Genomic DNA, 23,464 nt, shown 5'->3' with positions numbered 1-23,464 from the left:
TTCCTCCATTTGGTCCATTTGAAGCATCTAATTCCTTGCAAACAAGCAAAGTGATGCTTAATATGTGGTCTCCAACATCACAGAATTCAATTATTGTCTTTTCATCATGCAATTATAATTTCAGTAAATCTGCAGCTGTTGCAGTTGGTAAGACAACAATGAGGCCATTATAAACAACACAACTGAGCTTTAGTCTAACCATTCCTCTTTCACTCAGCAGTCTTCCAGACACAGAGGTGTGCAGATTCTTTTGACTAAGCAGGAATGCACATTTGAGCATGCCTCTTAGCGTGGATAAAAGGCTTATAGCCAAAGAGTGAAGGAGAATACGACAGGCTCTTGCTGTTCCAATGTTTCCACATGCCACAGACAAAAAAAGCTAAAGATGGGGCAGGACTATAATAGATAATTTGGCCAGTAAATGACAGGTATTACAGGAGCCATCTCCTCTTAGAGGCATATGATTTAGAAAGACACTAAGGTAATAGCTTTGCAAATTTCCTCTGCCATTTGACACTGGCTCGCTGCACTCAAATGTAGGGAAAAGGTTAGAAGTCAATGACTATCCATCACAACATCAATCTCCCTTTATTCTCCTCTCAAGTCTTAAATACCAAACATCCACGAAAATCGCTGTTTCACTTCCCCCAGGAGCAACAATCTGGCAGGTCAGACTGCTATGCTTGTGGTGCCTTGGAAATGACACATTCCTACGAGTTATTTTGATTTCAGCAAAAGGATGGCCTTTTCCGATGGTCTCCCAGTTATGCTTCTTATGCAATGATAGGAAGAAGAAAGGAAACACGTGGGGTGGCGGGGCTGGCAGTGGCGCTAGCCACTCCATTGTGTTTCTAGCCGGTTTCAAGCAGAGAACCCAAAATGCAGCAAAACCCTCTTTCAGACATTCTGCTTCTGTGCAAAACTCCAACACACCCCCAGATGTCATTTGATTGCATAGTCTACACCCCAGCTAAAAAAAAAAAAAAAAAAATACCCTAAAGGACAATGGTTGCTTGTTTATTGAAAAAAAGGATTGTGATGCCTTATGGGGAATCATATTCTGTACCCCTGCTTTAATGATCCAGCATGCTGTCAAACAAGGTCTGGAGGCTTTTCTTTAGCATCTGATTCAGTGGTTACATCAGCGCAGAGCTTTGGTAAGTTGCCAGGGTTATGCTCATATATATGGCCCCAAATTATATCAATGGGACTGAAGTCTGGTGACTGTGATGGCCATTTTATAATTTCCTTTTCCTTCACCAAACCATGCCTTCACATTGCCAGCACTATGACATTTCATCTTCCAGTTATCTTGCAGTTGCCAACAAAACTGCCACCTACACCAATCTCAGGAAAGGTGTCAAGTCAGTTCAGGTCAAACTGAACTACTCAGTGCAGGTATTTATATTTGGTGACTAATACTTCTTGACTGTTCCTTGATTGCCTTTTTGACTCAGTGACCATGCAGTAATATAGTTAAAGTGGGAATTCAGCTGCATTCATGAGCATCACCACGTTTTTATACCTATGTCCCACATAAGAAATTGCATGTGCCCTTTAAATATCACGCCACTGGGGACCATAGTTTGCATGTACAAAAGTATAGGCAGATACTCCAGCCCATGCCTAAAATATGTCAGATTTCTTACAACACCCCTACTCAATCCCTCTGCTCAGAAAGTTCACTCTCTCCTAAAGAGAAATTCCTTTACCATTTGGACAGGTGTTAGGCCTTTCTGCAGTACTGTTTCAGAGTTACTTTACTGTGAATTTAACCTCACGGATCTGTAGCATACAGAGGGGAGAGACAAGCAACAGAGCCAAGAGAGATTCATATCTCACAATCCTACTGTAACACAGATTCTCTGCTCTTCATTCTAGCTCACACGTCAGTGACTATTCTTTTTTTTTCTTCTTGGCATCCTGTCCTTCAAAAGGTCTTTGGTCCCATTAAACATTTCCCCTCCTCTTCCTTGGGATAATTAGTGATACAAAGAATGATTTATTGGCCCTCCTTTTAGTGTGTCAAAAATCTAATCCTCAAATGGCAAAGGGGCAGAGTTAGTCAGTTATTAAGTCTGTCATATCATCATTAGGCTCAGAATGGCTTTTCTTTCTGCCGAGTGAAAAATAAAAAGAGGGGTGACAATAGAGAGGCAGCAGGATGCAGCGATTACGCCGTGATGCATCCCCACAAAACCGCAAGCGCCAAACAAATTGGTTTCCGTGAGAGGGGCTGAAATCGAGCCCTGATCAATGACTGGGTGCAGGGAGATGACAGTGCCAGATAACACGGAGAGCTGAATGGGAGTGTTGAGGCGCACATTTTTATGCTTTATTATTTCAAGGTTCAAGGCAACCAACAGACTACCATAAATCCAGAGAATTTAGGAATGCTACAATATAATGATTCAAAAAGATACTGCATTGCAGTCTTGAAGATATCTCTTTGCCTCCTCTCCTTGCCTGCCAGGCTCTGAGGTACCCTTTGAAATAAAATGTGCAACATCACTGGGATACAAATTGCCTTTGATTTATGAGAAATGTGTGACAAAAACAATATTTGTGAGTTGTCAGGGGTTCCCTATTCTCATCCTTTACATGCTGGAGTAGCAGATCTGCAAGTGCTTTTGGATAACTGTCACTCCCAGGGAATCCTGACATGTATACATGCATACAAAATGCACAAACAAGACTACAGATCCAGGCTAGCCTTTGGGAGTATTCATTGTGGGACTGCTCTGTAGCAGTATGTGGGAGGATGAACAGCAAGTGGTGGATGACAAGACTTAAAGTTCTTTAGATGTCCCCTATCAGGTAAAATACCAATTAACCTGACTTTTCTGCCAGTGGCTCCCCAAAAAATCCACACAAGGAGCGCCGAAATGCAGTGAACACAATTAAGCGTGTTCTCATGTGTCTACGGTGAGATAAGAAGGGCATTCCATGGAGAGAGCAAAATGGAGTCACAACAGCCAAAACTCACTGGGAGTTAAAGACAATTGACTTTATGAAGACCAATTATTCAAACGACAGGGCTGGAAACTTCTGTAAATGAAACAATTAAAATAATTCAAAACGGGATCGCTGAATATGAAATAGGCTGGCAGGAATGAGACTGCGGGTCTGAGAATCAGATTGTTTTTGGCTCTGACTGAAAGCAGCATCCTTGAAAACAGGGACGTCACTGATTCAGAAGTCATGAATTCATGCACCACAATCCCTCACTGGGGTATTTTGGGGAAAAAATAATATATGAAACAGTTGAATCAAACATTGTGAATAGAATAAGTGAAATATTCCAATTAATAGAATAATATTCCTACTACCCGTGTAAATATCAGACTTTTCCCAACATATTAATTTAAGCGTGTTAGATGTCTACAACACAAATATCAGCCAATGCAAAGCTGTTTACAGTTATTCGCAGTGCAGCTAACTAGGAATCAGAATTGATGGGTTGATATTAAAAATACAGAGAGATATAGATGAAAATAAAAGCAAATACCCATAAAATAAAAGAGACACAGCACTGGATGCATTTGTTGGGTGATGTGCACTGTGCTGTTGATACAAGCCTCAAATTGCAAGCTTGTATCTTGTGTTGTTCCAAACTGGGAGATAAATACTGTATTTTGTATTTATCATCTATCTACTGTATTTTGCAACTGTCTGACTGACAAAAGTGCACTACTGTCCCTCTGCTCACACTGCTACTGCTTCCAAACAGAGCGGGACGCATGCTTGCATTGCCACCAAATTCAAATGTAAACAATGAGTTAAATTTGAATACTTAACAATACAAGCATAAACAGTTTATCTGGAATAAATATTTGTATATAAATAATAAATCTAAAATTCTTAGAATACTGCTGCCCTGTCTGTGTGGTCACTGACTGATTACAAAGGCAATGGCATTTTTCCACTACAGTCAGAGTGTGGAAAGCTAAAAGAGTCACCACAGCCAATATGAACAATGCCAGCTCAGTTCCTGTCCTGTCTTCTGAGGTGGGAATTAGTCAATCTTGTCATGAGGATTGCTGAATGCCACAGCACTGGTTAATCAAGCACAGCGGTTAAAATCTTGACAGCTTTAATGGGGAAATTGCTCCCAGCTATTCTTGTGTGGCATACTCTTTTATATGGGGGCATCATACATCCTTGACATACACACGTAAAATATGCTTCACATTTTTACAGGACATTGACTGTTTCACATAAAAATCCTTTGTATTCCGATAAGGATAACAGTTTCTACTGCATGAATATTATTTCCACTGCGCTACAGGCAACAACAGCAGCCTTAAGTGCTGGCTCCAGAGTAGAGGTGTCTGTGACAAACTTTGGAGTCTGGTTCTGCCTATGGCAGATTCTCTCCGAATCTTTTTTTTGTGATCATGTTAAAACCAACTATGAAATGAGTATTCCCACAAAATTAAATTTAGATGAAGCTTGCTGGCTAACAAGCTAATTTTAGTTCCCCCGAGATAATGGTAACTTGGCAAGCAAAAGTGCTTGACTTCACGAGAAAAGTAGAGATATCACTCAATGCAGGCCACATATTGACACTGAGACAGGGAGAGAACAAGTAGAATCTGACCAGAAATTGATCAAAAACAAGAAATGGCCAGAACAAGACCACCAGACCTCTCCATGACAAGACCCAGACCCAGAACAGAACATCAAGACCAGGCCACTGAAGATCAAGAAAAAAGAAACAGGTCTTGCCATGTTTGACATCACAACTGAGATGAGCCAGTATCAGGTAGAGTTGGGACCAATCCGATCCAATATCGCTATCGGGTGCCCATACTGACGTAATTCACATATCGGACTGACGTCACCGATCCACATTCCATAATCTGATGTTTTTTATGAATTATAAATATGTAGCCTAATAATGCAATTTTTTGCCCACAGCCAAAATGTTGTTGCACAAATTAATTAATTAGTAATTAAACAATTCTACAAATATATCCAGTAGTACGCATATTTTTTTGTGTCCCAGAATATGATGAGTTAGACGTACAGGCGGAGCGCTGAACTTTTAGGCTGCAACTGAGTGAGCTAGTAACATTAGCAGTTGGCTATCAACTCAACATGTCCTTAGTTTAGAGATATTTTAGTCCCGAAACACAGAAAAGCAGGACAGAAACTTGTAATGCGTGTAAAGCCAACATTCAGAGAAGTGGAAGTTGTGCTGAGTCGTATAATAGGCTACTAGGGCTGTACCCGACTCAGAATTTTGTCAGTCCAATCGGATTTGGCTGTTCAATAGGCCTATGAAGATTAAGGAACTATTTGTTCCTTTTTTTCCATATGGACTATCTGGCAATCAGAAAATCCATTAGCATGAATTTCAGTGATGATTTCGACCACATTTACATAGTCAAATGCAACAGAGTCGTGGGAACATAGTTTTGAGTATTTAACCCTTTCGCGCGTACGGTCACACTGTGTGATTAGCCGTTTAGCGCGTATGCTGAAACCAGTGCAATTAGAAAACTAGATTGGAAAAATTCTAGCTAATTTTAGCTTTGAGGAAACAGTGATTTAACATTAAAAATATAGCAAATGCTAACTGAAAACAATGAGAAGCTTAATAACGCTAATGAAAACATAACGAACCATGTATCCTAACACGCACGCTAGCGCTACATAGCATAAAAATAAGTTACGTACGAAAGGGTTAAACTACAGTTAAAAATAAATTGCTTTGAAATACATTTAAATTAATTCATTTTACAAAATATTTTTGGTTCTCTTAATAAGAAGTGCTGTGTGGTTTACTAAAGCCTCATGGAACCTTACACATAATACCAACAAGAACAATAACAATGATAGGCTAATAATAACAATATTCAAGAAAAAAGAGCTCTGGTATCGGTATCTGTATTGGTATTGGCAGATATCCAAATTCAGGTATCGGAATCAAATTGGAACTGGAAAAAAGTGGATCGGTGCATCTCTGGTATCAGGCATGGTAGATTGAGACAAAGGCCAAGGTAAGACTGTTTCCAACAAACTGAGGTGAAAAAAACAGCTCTCTGTAACTATGTACAACGGAAAATAGCTGCGAGCTAAACCACCTTTATCTTAACAATAACAAATATTTCTTATTATAACATCTCTGTGGTAACTGAAAACATGTACATGTGGCTAACGGAAGCTACTTTTGACAAAAAGGGTCAAAAATCAATAATTTGTGAGATCAAAAATAATTTAAAATCTGTTCTAAACAGACTTAGTAAACCTCACAGTATGTAAAACAGTTTATTTATTTATTTATTTTTGCAATTACATTTCAGGATCAGCAGTCAATTCCGCACAGCTCCATCTAGTGGTAATGCCAACTCATACAATAATAGCAACATGCAAGATCCTTTTCTCCCAAGTGGCTATTTCTGAAATCCAAGTCTGAAATCAACGAGTTCCGCAACACAGACCAAGAAAACAGCTGAAAATTTGGAGCCTTGAGTAATCCTTAAGATGACAACCACATGCTGAGATATTACTTTATTTTTCAAATTGCAGTGTATACTCACATTCAAACATGAGTCTTCCTCCAGCCTAATCACTGTATCATAATGTGCCTGACCATAACAACCAGGCATCTTTTCAGAGAACAGCTATTGCACTTATACAGTCAAATAGCTTTGTTATCTTGTGAACAAACATAGTACTCCCTTTACGTACATCCACAAAAAGGGCTTTCATTGAATGTTTCTGATCAGATCTTCTAGACAACATACTCGCTTTATTACTAGTGAAAAGGCCTAGCTAGTAGTAAAATATACATCCAGTAATTATGCTTTACTGATCTGCAAGTATATTCATATGGTTTATGTTATTTTGCTGAATAGCACATATCACTACCCATGTTTTCAAGAATGTCACATTCTTCTAGTCAGAGAACTACAGACAAAAGTACACAGTGACACATTTCTCATTCCTACTACTTCTAACAATGTACTCTTCTGGCTCAGATGCTAAGAAGCTCTGCTTTATAGAATTATTCATGTCTAACGGTAACTTCTGATTCTTAGATCTCTACATCCAACAGCAGAGCAAGGACCTTTTCTCTGTTGTGAACACCCACAAATATAAAAGAAACAACAGAAGCAACTTGAAGCATGACATCCAAGCTCAGAACACATTTTGTGTAGGAAGATCTAAAGTCTAAAGAAAAACTTGTATTGACAATCTGAAGGCCTACTCCATTAATATACTGTATATGACCTTGTGGAAATTTCTCTATAATGACAGACAATGACATAGCAGGCATGTATGTGGACTCAAAAATCTGTTTTTAACCCCAAGCAGTTGTGTCAAGCACTGTAGCTGAATCTAAAACGTAAACTAAAAATGAATAGCTCTACAAGAGAACAGGCACTAAACTGCACATATATTTTAAAAACATAATCTCTTTCACTTGTGTCAAGGACCCTAATGTTCTGGCACCACTTCTTTTTTTGTTCAATTTAAGTTCTTTTTGAACTTGAAAATATACACACCAATGCAGAAGTTTCAGTTGTTCCACTGTACAAAAACGTCAGCTTTTTGAATGAATATTAATGACGACAACAGCACTGCGAGCAGGGCCAGCAGCTACAATCTGTCAAGCGCTCTCTCTGGTGACATCAGAGGCCTGCTTTTATCACTGGTGTGCCTCCTTGGCCAGATCTCCTGCGCCGACAGGCTGGCAGGCCCCTAGGCACATTTCATGGCGGATTATGTTGCCATTTCTTCCATGCAATCGAGAGGCAGAGGGCAGGGGACAGAGGAGCCCTGACAAGCCAGGAACCCTGGGAAAATTTTGGTACACCCTCCATAATTACCGCAAGGCATAACCTGGTTATAGACATACAGTGGTTATAGAACTACATTTGCACATGTGATTTTCTGTGAGGGGGTAGAAACAAGAGATCCACTACACATGATTCCTACAAAATTTAGGAGAAGCTCAATTACTGTATGTGCCACTTCAGACTGAGATGATTACTTGTGGAAGTATCTGAGATTTTACACAACCTATCAAATTTCAGTTTTTCACTGAACTTCTTTCTCCTACTTCTCTCACTACAACACAATTACACCATAAGGAACCAATGTCTTCCAGGCAGATGGATATTACTGAAAGGTCACAAATTCTAGCAGCTTGACTTTATTACTTACCAGGACTCTATGTAACCCAGACAGATGGATCTCATTCAATGGGAATATTCAATGTACACTGTTTGTCCTTTACATTGCCTTTGGTTTCTGCTCTCTGCACAGAACCTCAAAACCACCTGAAAATGTCCTGCTGTTTACCAGCTGTCCCTAATAGTACCAGTTTCCATTCATCATTCATCACCTATACCTGCTCCAAGCATTGTCTTTAAATATAAACCTTGTTTTTAAGGCTGTAAACCTGTCTGAGAAGAGAATGAGAGGCCATCCAACTGAATAAATTTCAATATGATAAATTTTACAATATGACAAAGTGTCTCTATGCAATAATGGATATGCCAACACACAGCTGAGGATACAGAGCTACTGAGGCAGCAGAAAAAACTGGACTACAGACAATGTCTTCAATGCCAATATGCTTAATGATGGGAGTGATGAGTTATTGATGGCGCTCATCTAATTAGAGGCACAAAGGTGTCTATTGCTACCTTTGCAGTGACAGCAGACACAAAGAAGCCTATTGATTTCCCTGGCGTAGACTGTATCTGGACATCCCACTGGGGAAAGGGAGTGGTAGAAACCAAGACAGCATGCAAGGCCTACTATTCTTTTGACTGGCAGAAGCCTTAAATTCCAATTAGTCACCCTTCCAAGGATCAGTTAAACTAATTATGGCCCTTAACTCCAAGCCAATAATGAAATGTTTGGTCGAAAGTGGTAGGCTGATGGACTGAGGTGTTGGACAATTTGTGGTTCATTCTCTGGTGCCTTGAAGTTTGATGCCCACATTGTGGGGCCGTATAAAACTCAAATAGCAACAGGGTTTAAAAATATGCAAAACAGGTCCTTTGGCAATTTACCAACAAAATCTCAGGGGAAATTAAAAGAGCCACATATTTCAGCTGGCTGTACTGTTACTATTGTTTAACCTGTATTTAAGACATAATCTGCAATCGGCCACCTTGGTAGCATGTTGCTCCCAGGTTCACCAACACCACCACTACCATTACTCAATAAACTGAGTCTTAATTTTTACAGTGCCATGGCTGTCTTCATTTGAGATATTAGTAAGCTGAACTAGATAAAGGCATTTCAAAGTTGTCCTCTGACATATTTTTTCATCACTGGTAGTTCCACAATGAAGGTATGCCATTAAGTCCAAGTTTAACTGGTACAAACCTAAAAATTGGATGTTTAAGACACATTCAAGACACAAGAGTCAAAAACAGTGCACTCATTATCATCTCAGTGTGAAGCCTTTGTTTTCCAAGGTTCTCAAAAACAGCCACCATTCGCAAGAGCTTGTCAGACCAATTCCTTTTTTCCCTCCTTCAGGTTCATTATTTGTCATTTATCTTATGAGAAAATGCCTCTGCTCATCTGGGAACATGGCCAAGTACAGTACACCGGTGTGTTCAATCCAATGGTTGACTGTTTAGCATAAACTGTAATTAAAATAACTTGGCAGTCTGCTCGGAACAAAATTTCATACTCGGATCACAAAAACGGGTACAAACACAGCAGGCATGCCAACATAGGCAGACAAAGTTTGATGGTGAGGCTTTATTATGCTAATGTGCATCCTTTCGTTTGGGTTAAATGGGAGTCCTCATTTTTCAATGGAATATTTTTCACTGTAGGCCTATGAACAAAATGAGGCACTTTGCAGGTAATGGTTAATCTGGAAATGCAATGCACTTGTTCAACTTATATATAACAAGCTACTGCACAGTATCAAAGGTAAAAAACAGTGGCAAAATGCTTCTGATACCCCTAGGGGGCAACTGAAAGATATACCTTTGTAGGGTCAAAAAGAATAACCAATATAAGCACATCAATACAAACAGACTTGATTATTTAAATAAAGACAATTGTATCTGGTATCTGACGAGTTGCACTTGAAAATGAAATTGTGCTGAGCACACACTATTGGGGCATTCCAAAGATATTGTTTTATAGGTGATATAGGAATAAATCAAACATTTGGCACCCACATTTTCCACATTTGAATAAGATCATTGAACAAATGTTTGATGAAGTTCTAGATAAGGGTTAATCAAGGTCTGTTAAATGCACCCACAGGTTTATGTGTACACTTTATGTTTGATATGTACAAGGGAATAACTGTTCTATATGCAATGTCAGCATGTGGAATCCTGACTCTGCTGGCAAACTAGCTTCAGTGAAAAATCTATATAATGATTTCAGCTCTAATTGAAATTTCAACTTGCTAAATAGAGTCAAGGTGTAGGAAGTATCCAGTACTCACCTAAGACAGACAAGCTTATTTCTAATCAAGATGGACTTGTGCATATGAATAAATATAGAGTTGTTAATTTAAAAGCAAACATGAATATCAATAACAGTTAGGATAATAAGAACCTAGGGGCACTCAGATGACAAGTTAATGCATTCGTTTACCAGAGCGCACAGATTTGCATTTCAGTGAATCCATCCTTGTTAAGAAAATAAGCATCACTGGAATGATATTACATACTGTCTCTGACTTGACAAGATTCAAAGTAAGGTTAATTATTATCATTAATAATAATAATGAATCTAGGTCCCTTTTGGTAATGTTATGATTCAGGGCTTTTCTAATGTCTCCAGTGACATTTTAGCCTTTAGAGTTCTATTGTTAACATGCATGGAAAACAGATCCTGGACAGTGTATCAACAACTATTGTTTGCCTGAGATGTGACTGAGGCTCTCACTATCAGCTACTGGAGACACTTTTATTACATAGTTGTCATTCATCTGACGCCACAAAGGAAATTATGGATGGGCTCAATAAGTAAACGCATCTGAGGCAACCGTTCTACAATACTGTGGTGTGGCTACACATGCCTGCAGCTGAGGGGAGGTGGAGCAGAAGCGAAGTAGGCTGCTGGCTAATGGGATTGTGGCACACCAATACAGGGTACCATTATGAGTCACTCCCTAACATGCCCCGGCACAAGCCCGATAGGCCAGAATTCATTTCTAAGAACACAGAGCAGTGACGTCAACAGAGTGGAAAGGCTTGTGGTGTGGCTGCATGCCTGTACCAAGCTCAGCCACTAGAATCCAATGTGTTACTCTCAGAACGTTAACACACCCAGTTTAACCAGGTCGTGGAAAAACAGTTATGCTGTACAGTACATATATAGCACAATAGCAGGAACCTTTACTTTAACAGCTATTCAATATTCAGGGCTATTCAATATATCAGCATATGGGCTACAATATGGAAGAGTGAGGACGCTTATATGGAGGGTGATGACGCTTATCATTTGAAAGATTCGATTCATTACAAAAATGCCATTCAGAACTCCTAGATATAAATAATTAAGCACAAAGCGCAGTCCTTTCACAAGGTCTTGCTATCTTAAATTATAATACATAAATTCTACATAAACAACATTGTTATCATCAGTTTATTTAAAATCCAGTTTCCTGAAAAATCACAATTCCAAGCAATCAAACCATCTTCATCCCAGAAAGGGAAAAGAAGACCAAACAATGCTATTATTGTATGTGAACTGATATTAATAGTTACATTGTATCAACAGTAGCACTTACACAGACATAATGTAAGTATGACAACAGATTAATCAATTGCATCAATGACCTGAAACTCCCCTTACAGTTTGATTCTAACAGCTCTCTAATTGCTTCATTCAAAATGAAAATAATGGAAAACTGACTGATTGGGTCAATTTTAAAATATAACTACATATGTAATCGGAGCAGCATGTAAGTAAATGCATATGACTATGATTGGTGCAGTTCAATTAAATAAAGGACCAATAAAAATAAGGGCTGTGAGCTCAGCCTGGCCTGTCTCTTTAAATGGACTGCAGTACTTCAGCATTTCAGAATTTATCACAGCTGCCACTGGCCAAGCCAATCCAAACATTATATCACCCATAGGCCTTTTCTGCTGCATTATCCCACAGACTTGTGTTTGCTGAGAGGCTACTATTCAGACCTGCAAGGAATCATAAGCAGCATTTTTAGAAAACCAAAGGCACAAATACCAAAAACAAGTTATTGGTCAGCATAAACTGATTATTTATGTCATCTACAGAGTACCAGAGATATTTTTGACCTGACAGTGGCAGCGTGAAAGAAAATACCCTTTAATATTTGTTTTAGTTTGGAGGCAGTGGTAAAACTACACTTGGTTTCACTGTTCAGCAAAAACAAGTTATGCTATCATTATGTTAAATATGGTTATCTGTTACATGGAATCATTTTTGAAAACCTTGAATGCCATAAAGAGTAACATGGAATAACCTCTGAAATAATGGTAATATCAGTTACTTATGTTTTTCTATTAAACATACTGTAAATGCATATGCTTTCATCGAAGGCACAGTGAGAACATTTTTGAGAAATGAAGCTTAAAGAAAGCAATATGATGTCTGTCATATAATTCCACTCTTCCTCCTTCACCAGCACACAACATCATAACCTGCACATGCATGGCCCTGCATGTTGATTCTATTTAAAAGTCACTAATAAAAGAAACCAGCCACAGACTGTAATACTGCCATCAATTTTTGAAGAGAGTTGTGTGCTGACAAAATGTGCCAAATCATGCCTGCTCTATCAGTCTAATCCTTTACACCAGCCATTACTCAGAAAGCCCTGAACATTATTTTCTTAGCACAGCTTCTCTGAAACAAACATAGCAGGATACCTCTGACGCGCAGAATTATGAAACATTGATTAAGAGAAAAAATCAATACCAAATCAAAACAAGCAAAAAATGTAGTGGAGAATTATTCTGAAGATACAAATAAGAATCTTGAGTTTCAAGATTTGATTGAAAACTCCAAAATGCTTACGAACACTGTGTAGGTTTAGTGCGAATATCAAAAACGTGGTGTGACGCAACTCTAGGCAGAAGTATACCCCCCTAGAAAGGGCACTCGTTAATCCCAGAGCATTTACACCCAATATATTCCTTTTGCTCCTGGCTGCCAAACAGGAAAAAGTATGGTCTGAGTCAGCTGCAAAATGAACCCCCAACTTTCTGGGGTCAGAGCAAACACTGTCTTCCCAAGGCCACTCCCCTGGTGCAGCAACATGTTTACTCAGTCATACATATTTACCATACCAACAGGAAAACCACAATGAATTGACACTGTGCAGCTAAAATAGTCAAGGGACAGCAAGTCTAAAGACACACCAAAGTATTAACATTTTGTGTCTTACTGAATCCTACTTACACCTATTACCGAGTCCTACTTATGCCTATGGCAGAGGGCACACCTGCCATCCCAATTCTTCGACAGCCATACAGCAAGACAAACCCTACAAACCCCACTGTAGCATCAAATACAGTATTCTCCTTTAAGGAATTGCTACGTCTTCAGAGTGGAATTCAATCCGCCGTAAATAAAGTTCTAATAGAAGTCTTCCACACTCTACCAAGCCCTAATTCCATCACTCACTGCTTAATATCTTTTCTATAGACAGTGAATTTCAAAATGCTGAGCCTGCTGGTGTAGAATTCAATTCAGTTCACAGAGATACCGTATTTTGACTTTTTTCTCCCTTCTTCCACCAAAATTGATCACATTTAGAACCAAGTACACATAATTTCCACAATCACCACTGCAATAATTCATGTCTGATTTCCTGAGAGGAAGCAAGAAGTGTGTGTACACGAAAAATATGCAAATACCCCCCTCCCATGCAGAAAAGTTGGGGCATAGTGTGCCACACTATCCCCCATCTCACCCCAACGGACCACATTTCTGCCCATGTTTGCCCACCATCCCCCAAAGTGCAGCAAGGTGGGGGCACAGAACCTATCGGAGCTGGGAAATCTATTTCAACCTCCACATGACTCATCGCAGAGACAGCGCCTCCCTCAGGAGCGTCACAAACCAATGAAAAAACTAGACTGTTTTCTTCAGATTGTTGAGAGAGCCATGTTCTTATTGACTGTCTCGTCAGGCACTCCCATGGCATACTCCCTGATCTTACGCCTTTTGCTGCCTTCTGTGACGTATCCAGACACTACTTGGGGCAATTATATCAAAACCCCTGTTCACAGCTTGGCGGAGCAGTGCAGTAGAAATCAACCCGGTGTCCCAACTGGGCATTGATTTTTCTCAATTTGTGGATCAGTCTGCTGTCAGCGTGTTCTACTGTCTCCCCCTGACTCTGGACACAGGAGTTGTCGCTACATGAAAATTAATAAACTGAGAATACAGATTGTCTACCTTCTTAAACAGTTTTAAACCTAACAATCTATCACAATGCTCCATTTCCTTGTTTTTGCTTTGTTCTCGTTGTAAATTGACTGCCATTACAAAAGTGAACAATAATAACAAATAAACTGAAAAGCTGAAAACGCTCAAGTTGGACATGCAGGATCTTGTCAATATTATTTTTTTCTTAACTACAACTTAATTTAAAGCATAATAGGTATACATTCTGACATGAGATGCACAGAATTACCATAATTACTCTGTCAAATGGGGAATCTTTGTGGAGGAAAATCAATTTTCCTTTATTTAGCAAGCCAACTAAAATATATTAGATTAATAACAACACTGCTGGGAATTAATGCCACATTTCCTCGTCTTTTTTTCTTTGCTTTACATTATTGATGAACATCTTTAGAGGGACAGTGATGTAAATGGAGGGGTTTGTTGTTGCTTGTGAGATTAAATTAATTACATGAATTTAATTTAATTGTGCCTTGAAATAACAAGTGCCTTGGAAAAGGTTTAAAATCACTGGATTAAATAATATACTGGCACTGAATTAATTAGAAACATTGTCTCTATGTCAATGCACACATTTCAACGTAATTTTTTCATATATTGAGTATATTAGAACTACTTAAGTATTTAATATTAAGTCAATACAAATGCAACACAAATATGCATACATTGATACCACACAGATGTGGGCCATGATACTGAAAAACTGAAAGTGCAAAGTAAAAATGTCAACCAGTATGTCTAACAATATTTTCAATTTTTGCTAGACACAAAATTTAAATAACACTAATACACAGAGAATACAAACTAAATTTCAAGGCCCTATATCTACTAAAGATGTTTTTTTTGTTCAAAATTGATGATCTCTACCTTTTCCTGTTAAAAGTAGACTGAAACAGGAAAACCCAGAATCCCTTGCATCTGGGATGTCACTGGAGAAAGAATGCTGGGTGCTGTGCTGTGTATTTCCCACAACTTAGTTCATGGCCATCATGTTCAGGAAGGCCTTCAAACTTTTTCCTAAATATATTTTAACTATGGATGTGAATGTGTCTAACAAGATCACACATGTACCTCAGTATGTGTTGCACTGATGTCCTCAGAGCTATATCCCTTTTCCAGTGCGGGGTTATGTTTTACCATATGTATTACTTAATATTGGTTGCGTTTTGCACAAAATCACTGATACTCTATGCAATATTTTGGTAGTTTAAAATTATGGTCTGTTTCAAGTTTTCAAGGTCTGTTTCATTATTTGTACTGTAACATGATTTACTTGGGACACGGAATTTAATCAGAAATGACAAGACAAGCAGATATATGGCAATGAGTTTCTCTTTGCTTCACATTTAAAACACTGCTATCAAACAAAGCAACGAATTCAAAAATAACACGGTGGGCAAATTGGATCTTGTGGAGGCTTCAAAGGCGAATCACTATAATCTCTGTGTCTGATTAAAAGAACAAAACACTGAGAGTATCAATGAAGTAACTTTTGTCTTGAGATGGAAATAGGTTCTAAAACTGATTAAAGACAAGCAAAGGATTATAAAATGTTCATGACAGAGCTGATAAACAAAGTCTGCAAGGATAGGTATTAACCATTAAGCACTGTAGCCAAATACTCTGAGAGGCAAATATTTGAGGTGCAGGCGCTGTGTAAATCACACAGATCTATGCTGGCATAACAACAGGCATAATGTACACAAAATCCCCCATTCAGTCTGTTGTGATTAATATCTTTAACTTTGGCTGAGTATTGGTTATGCAAGCTGGTTAATTATAGTCCTGTGCAATCTATGATGCAGCATGGAATCTGTTCACAAACCAGGGGAACAAAATAGCAGAGGATTTGAGAGACAAACATAGTTTCCAAAGCCACACAACATACATTATATATTGGTCATAGTCACTTGAATACAGATATATCAGTGCAAAATTTATGGTCAGGAAAATTCACAGCATTGCTCAGATGTGCAGTTATCCAGAAGCTGCTGTACAAAGGAACATCTATCATTTTCTCTCAGTACTTCAAACATATATTTGCATATCATAAATGAGAGGATACTCTGAGCCCTCAGCACCTTTTCATTAATATTCAGAACCTTAAAAATAGACATGTCAGCCTGTGTTACATAATCATGAAAGGATGGACCTCAAAACATTACATAGTTTGGTTTTACAGCTTTATAATTTGTGCAAGGCTGAAACCCAATATCTTCACCAATATCTTCACCAATTTCAACCTGTAGCAAAGGTAAACCAAAAACGCAAACAGTACATATGTTAACAGATTATTTTCACTTAACACAAGGAAACACAAGAAGGGGTGTTGTTAGGTGAGTTCATTGGCCTGCAACTGCTGTATCACACAGTGAAAATCTCAGTGGGGCAATTTAAAGATCAGAGAGACCTCACAGCCTGCATTTCAGTATGAGGACTCTATTAGTTAACAAGTGCAGTAAATAATCTGGATGCTTTTTTTTTCATTTTTTCAATTAAAGCATAGTTTCACATCACAATCAAATGAATCAAAGGCAGAGCAGGGCAAGGTGAGCATTAACAATTCTATAAAATGTGCTTGAGGTGAAGAGAACAGCTTCAGTCTTTGGAAATGCAATGCACATGTTCCTCTGCAGTGGGACAGCGCAGTTGATTGACAGTAAGGTGAGAGGTTGGCTGTTGCAGGGAGGAAGGGTAAAGAGAGGGAGGACAGCCCAGCTGCTCATCTCACTGAGGGTGGGTGGGGGGTAGCTGTAACCATAGTTTCCTGGTCTGAGCACAGGGGGAGATGAATTCTGTCTGCCCAGCATAAAAGTCAGCACAGGCAATGGTGTCAGAGCCCTTTTGACAGCCTTCCTGAAGAGGCCACTGGTGACAGGCACCAAAACAAGCGTGGGACTGGCTAAGTGCGGGATGCTACACCATTGGCCGATTGCTCTCGCAATCCATGAGGGTAGAGGGGGAACCACCCTGACCATGTGTGCATGTGGCATGCTCCATATTTCCCTGCCATGTGAGGCGTACAGAGAGGACACCTAATAAGCGTGCCTTCTGCCACAGCCAAAGTAGCTGCATTAACAGCGCCTGCCTTATCAAGGGCACTGTCACCAGGAGGACTGCCGCGCCCCAGTGGCCTGCGGCCCAAGGGAAGACATTATCTTGATGAAGCTGTGATCGATACAGCCAGTGTAAGCCAATGGAACAGAGATACCATCCCTTCTAATTGAGGTTAGACTCTGCAAGTTCAACGTCCTCTCATCTAATTTAAAGTCCTCGTCTCTCTGGCTAACTCCTTACAGATGTCATCAGTAACAGGAAATTCTCTGACCTGTGACCTCACAGTAAATATACAGTATGTATCAGACCCCCAGATTTGCTGTTGGGACACACAAGATCCTCTATGGCACAGCATTTGTGTGGATTTTTTTTCCAGTGGATACATACCTCCTTTTCTACATATTTTCTTGCCCGGTTTCCTGGCACATTCCTTGGATATTCTTTTTACTGCAAAATGAATAGAAGACTAAAAAATAACATGGAGCTCCATTACAGACAGTAGGAGCATGCAATACCACTATCTGACTGAGGAGAAAAGGTTAAAAGAGTTCTGTACTTTCTATCTCAGTTCATCATTATCATCATCAACATCATCAGTCAATCAATCAGTCAATCAGACAATCAATCATCATTACTTTACATCGGATCCCCTTTCATTAGCCCAACTCATTGTGCCTGCACACACAATGGACAGATGATGGACTGCTGGCAGTCAAGTGTGAGAAGGAGAGGCAAGAAGGAATCAATTTCACCTGGATGGACGTGCTGTGGTGGACAGGAAAATGTGTGTGAACGGGAGGTTAGGAGACAGATGCACACAGGCGCCCGCACTCACCCACAGATGCGCACAAAAAACGCACAGGGAAGCGGCATGCACGAAACCATTAAACAAACGCATGCAGACGTCATGCTTTCCCCCCCGCTTTTTCCCCACTCTGTCAGAAATCAGCAACGGAACATAAAGGAGGTTCAAAAACCCTATCCCTGTTTCTCCTGTTCTTAACTCACCATCCTCCGTGGGGACATATATGTTTAAGAAAAGGCAGTCCTCGCTCTGGTCCTGCACATATGATGAGACGACCTCCAGGCTGTTAGTAAACCACACAGGGAGCATGACATCAGGTAGCCTTCCTTCCAGGATGGTCTGGGGGCAGACGGGAGCGAATTGGGTGGCGTTCCGGATGTCAGGCCATGAGACAGGTGGCTCCGGGGGCTGGAAGCGTCTCTCCCCAGTCGGGGGCGCCGCATAGGGCACGCCCAGAAACTGGATAACCGGCCCCAGGATCTCATTGTTGAGCTCCTTCTTGAATCCCCGCAGCCTCCCATAGCTGGTGGTCACCACAGGGTCCACCTCGTCCAGCTTCTCAAGGGTCACCGGTGGGGCCTGCAGTGCCACCCCCAGTATCCACAGGAAGAAGGTGAGGTCCACACTGGTACGCAGCTGTGCACGCAGTGCCCATGCTGCCCTCCAAGCCAGGCATGCCTGCGATAGCATCTGCAGGGGCATGTTCCCTCCACCACCGCCACCGGCGCCACACCAGGACACACTCTCAGCCAGCGCCGCCCCTTAAAAGTAAACCCGATTTATATCCACTCGGAGGACAGGGCAATCAGAGGCAAGGTATCAAACCTCCTGAAGGTGCGGCTGTCAAAACTTTCAAAGGCTTTTCGCATGGCAAGTATTTCCCATTGATTTCACACTTATGGGGGCGACATCTTCACTCGCCGCTATTCATCAGGCCGCATCCTATTGACAATTCTGTTTCCCATCCCGGTGCTACGAGGAGCACGGCCATTTGCTGTGGGGCTTCAGCAGATAAATCAAATCCAGTCGAGCCGCTGGTCTATATCCTGCAGGAAATAAAAAATAATTCATTAGCACGGGGGAGAGGAAGAGAATCTGGGGAGAGGAGGGTTTCATTAGCTGTTACGATTGCGCTTTGTCGCTATCAACTCGAACATTCAGAAATCACAGCCTCAGCCTGACACCCCATCAATCATCTCCAGCTAACAGAACTGTTTAAGCGTTTGTTAAGGAAGCCTGTCTTCTGTTACAGGGGGAGAATTAGAGAGGCTGCATTTCACAGAGCAGAGACTCTCGATTTAAATTTAATGTGACACTTCTCATAATCAGTGAGTCAGAACAGACACGCACAGGGACTAAATGGGACATAGAGAGGTATATCCGGGAAAACGCTGCAAAAACAAGTCGTTTAGTCTAAAAAAAGGATTAATCTTTTAATATTGTTTACACAGCAAAGATGGGCACATTAACCAGCAACATTTTCAGTTGGACAATGTCATGTGCCAATACGCTTGTATAATTTTTAGGTGTATTCTGAATGGTACATGGAAGCACCACCTTCTACAACTGCAATGATAAAAGCTAACTTTTCAACCTTGCACACATATTAAAGCTATATTTGGATCTTCCACAGAAAGCAGGTCTTAATGAGGAATGGGAGTACATTTATAACTTGAGGCAACACTCCCCCAGTGGACAGCAGAATTCAGATCAGGCATTCATTTAACACAGTAAATGAACAAACTGGTAGGATCCCCACCACTATACAATGGGTTTTATGTTCTTCCACAATGGGACTCCTGTCCTGATTATTACTGTAACACCACAGACTGCAGTACAGACTGCAGCAAAACAAGCGACTCATTCAAAATCTAGCATGAAACACATTATTATCTCTGAGTGCAATGTGTAAAAGGCGAAGAAAACGATCGAGTCTCCAAATAAGGATGGGGAGATATAAAATATTTTCACAAGCTGCTGTTTTCCTGACGTGCCACAAAAATTGCCACAATTGGCTGAGCAACTGAGTCAGGTGTTCCACTCATGTTTGAGTTTTGAGTTTTGTTGGCAATATTACAGAAGCACAGTGTGGTCCTCTGTTATCTTTGGGTAAAGTCTAATAATTCAAATCAGAATTAAGCCCTGTTGAAGAGATAGATTTGTTACTGCAGTTGCACGCAGCTCATTGGTCAAGTTAATCCCCAAAGATACTGTATCACTGGTAACTAAGATGGCAGACTCCTTGACTCCTGCATTTTTGACCCTAGAATTACATCACAGAATTCCTTACATTCCACAATTTAAAAGTGACTATAATTCCAAAGCTGAAAAGGGCAGAAATGCAGAGTTCCTTGTAGCGATGGATGGCCCACCAGAGGTGAAACATATTTGAAAACTCTATGGGAATATTTGCAGCCATTTTCTTCTTCAGCCAACTTTGTCATTTTGGCAAAGCCCTAATTTCCGCTCCCATCGAAACCATAATTTAAAACAAATCGCGTCTATTGACAAATGCATGGAAATGATATGCAACCAAACACAGACAAACTGTGTCCTAGAATAATTAGGCAAACAGATAAACAGAGGAATGAAATGAGAAATCTACTGAATTGATTGTGTACTGTATTGTTAATTAGGCTATAAAACTTCCCTGAGGTTTTTACAACAAGGGAAGAAAAACTGCACACGAGCCACAGTGCAGATTTACTTAGTCATCTCAGGAAAACAGGCCAAAGGCTTTTAACATTCGGTTAAGATCTCAAATATTTAGGCTTTGGATTGAAGTCGTTTTCTTGTAATTCAGATCAGCCAATAGCTGACAGATGCAGGCAGGAACCAATGATGTCAGGAATTGCATGTTTTGAATAGATCAATATGCACCCTGTTGGGGCTGGTGATTGCACCAGCTAATCTGTGCAACGATCAGAATCTAGCGAGCACATGCTGTGAAACAGGCAGCCACTGCCAAAGAGCGAAAAAACTCACAAAGGTATTTAAAGTAAATATCACACTAAGAGGGAATTAGAAATACTCATTACACTGAACACCTAATAAGAACATATTAGTACAGCCCTGATCTTTTCACTGGTAGGAGAGTAAACTCCATAAATCAAGGGCAAAACAGCCTCCAATGTTTCCGTGTGACTGCAGTCATCTGGTTTGTTTGGATGCGGGACAAGTTATTTCTGCCTCATTTTTAAAGGTGCAAAAAATGTTCACTCAAATATCCAGTGTGATTAAACTCCTCCAGGTGTGGAGAACAATTTTCACACACGGACAGCGCACCCATTCAATAGCCCTCTGAAAAATCCCTAATGAGCTCAAAGGGTCAAGCGCTTGGGTTTGGCTGTGAAATCAGTCTTGGAGTTTTTTGCATATAAAATTACTCATCTCCTATTCCAGGAAATGCTGCTGCTGCCTCTGCCGTTTTTCATGTTTGTTTGTTTTTCTAGGAAAGCGCAGCCTGTCATGTGCGACTCCTGCTGAGTGAGTCCCCATGCAGTCGATACGCTGTTTCACTGTGGGGCTTCATTTACCACAATGCCACCTCAAAGACAAAATCACATACTCTTAAATATATCAGTCTCAGTTTCCACATATTATCAGTTCATCACACACACTGAAAGTTCTGAATCAGTGGTTTTGTGAATACAGGCTTTGAACATGGACTTAATTCACCAGTCTTGCAATTTAGCCATTGAATAACATATTTAAGGACTTTTGTGTTTTCTAATCTTAACTTGCAACCTTAACATTTCAGCAAGTCATAAAAGGAATATGCCGAGAAAGTGATAAAAGAAATAATGGCAGCCTTCAATGTGTTACCGAAAGTTCAAAGGTCAAACCACAAAGCAGAGGGATTGTATTCCATCCTAAATGGGCCCTATTTTTCTCCAGTTTAAGGAAGTGAAAACATCTACCACTGCAGATTGGGATTTTATAGTGCAATTACGATCAAAGGGTCTGAACTTGAACTTGTCAATCCTTCTTTATGAATTATACATTGTTTCCTTTCATACTTTGCCTGAGGACTGAATTCCATCATGAGATTTTGAGTTTGATTCATTATTTACAGTTCTATTCCACAGTATGACAGAAATACTGCAAAAATTCATAAGCATACATAGATGCAGAGTGGACAGAGCACAAAGAACTTTTAATAAGGTTCAGCACTTTCCCCTCCCACAGTAGTGGCTAGAAGGTCCACTGATTATATAAAAGCACATTCTAGAAAACGAATGGCCTATTATTTTAGCTGAAGCTGTCAAGACCAGGGAACATAGAAGCACAAACGAGAATTATTATCGCAGTCAGTCAACAGACTAAACATTCCATCACTATATAGTTTACTTCAATGCAAGATCTCACTGACCTTAATGATCTCATTTCACCCCCAATAAGGCTTTTGGTAAATTTATAGGCAAGCTCTTATGACTATTTCAGACAGTATGCTTACCTTGCAGTTTTGCACTAGTTGGAATGAGACTACCTCGGAGACTTTGAAAATTTGTGGTTTGACTGCTGAGTACCACTGCAGTTTACAGTAGGAGTCAGGTGACTTTCTCTCACAGCTTGTGAAAAATTAAGCATCATTTGTTTTTGTTTTAAAAAAAAAAAAACCCAACCCACACACACATTGTATTTGTGCTCCATAGTGAAACATGTCACTTGGGTTTTTGACAACAAGATTTGACAACAGTGATTCCAGTAGGGATTTTACAAAAAACACTCAAAGGTTCCATGCCTGTTATCATTTAGGTTTTAAGCAGGCCTCTGTCTTTATGCACCACAACAGACACGTCAAGTCTACAATAGATGTAAAAATGTATTAAGCTGAATGACAACCACCTCTAATATCACCTCACTGCACAGCAAATTTAATAATCATTTTGGCGGTTTCTTTTGTATAGCTGATACTGTCATTTACTTTGGTCTAATAAAAATGTAAAGGAAAAAGAGCAAAATATGTCTGTTCTGAAAAATATCAACCGATCGTATTGCTTAATGAAAGGGTTGTTGGCATTTAGTGAACAGTTAAATCCAGATAGCATGTTGGGACCCTAAGAAGAAGCACAAACAGACCACCCCAGTGAATGGGTCACATGCAAGACCTGATCTGAACATAGCCTACAGCCTCTGCCACCTTGCTAAGGAGTGTGACAGCTGACATACACCACCATGATTCATCAGTTTCTGCACTGG

General features: G+C 40.0%; 1 protein-coding gene across 2 annotated transcripts in view; it reads right to left on the bottom strand.

Moving 5' to 3' along the window:
• The window catches only part of nlgn1 (neuroligin 1), a 151,017-nt gene extending 132,061 nt beyond the window's left edge, over positions 1–18,956 (bottom strand). The window contains exons 1-2 of one of the 2 annotated variants that reach the window (XM_036520790.1): positions 18,466–18,956; positions 17,845–17,904 (exon numbers count right to left, since the gene is read on the bottom strand). In XM_036520790.1, coding sequence (XP_036376683.1) covers positions 17,845–17,904; positions 18,466–18,952 — 547 coding nt within the window. In that variant the 5' untranslated portion in view covers positions 18,953–18,956. The remainder of the gene's footprint in view (positions 1–17,844; positions 17,905–18,465) is intronic. The other variant, XM_036520791.1, reaches the window with a different exon arrangement.
• Positions 18,957–23,464: the final 4,508 nt, after the last annotated feature.

The sequence above is a fragment of the Megalops cyprinoides genome, chromosome 2, assembly GCF_013368585.1.
Source record: "Megalops cyprinoides isolate fMegCyp1 chromosome 2, fMegCyp1.pri, whole genome shotgun sequence".
NCBI classification, from domain to species: domain Eukaryota; kingdom Metazoa; phylum Chordata; class Actinopteri; order Elopiformes; family Megalopidae; genus Megalops; species Megalops cyprinoides.
The sequence above is the reverse complement of the archived record's forward strand: the minus strand, read 5'-3'. Positions and strand labels throughout refer to the sequence as shown.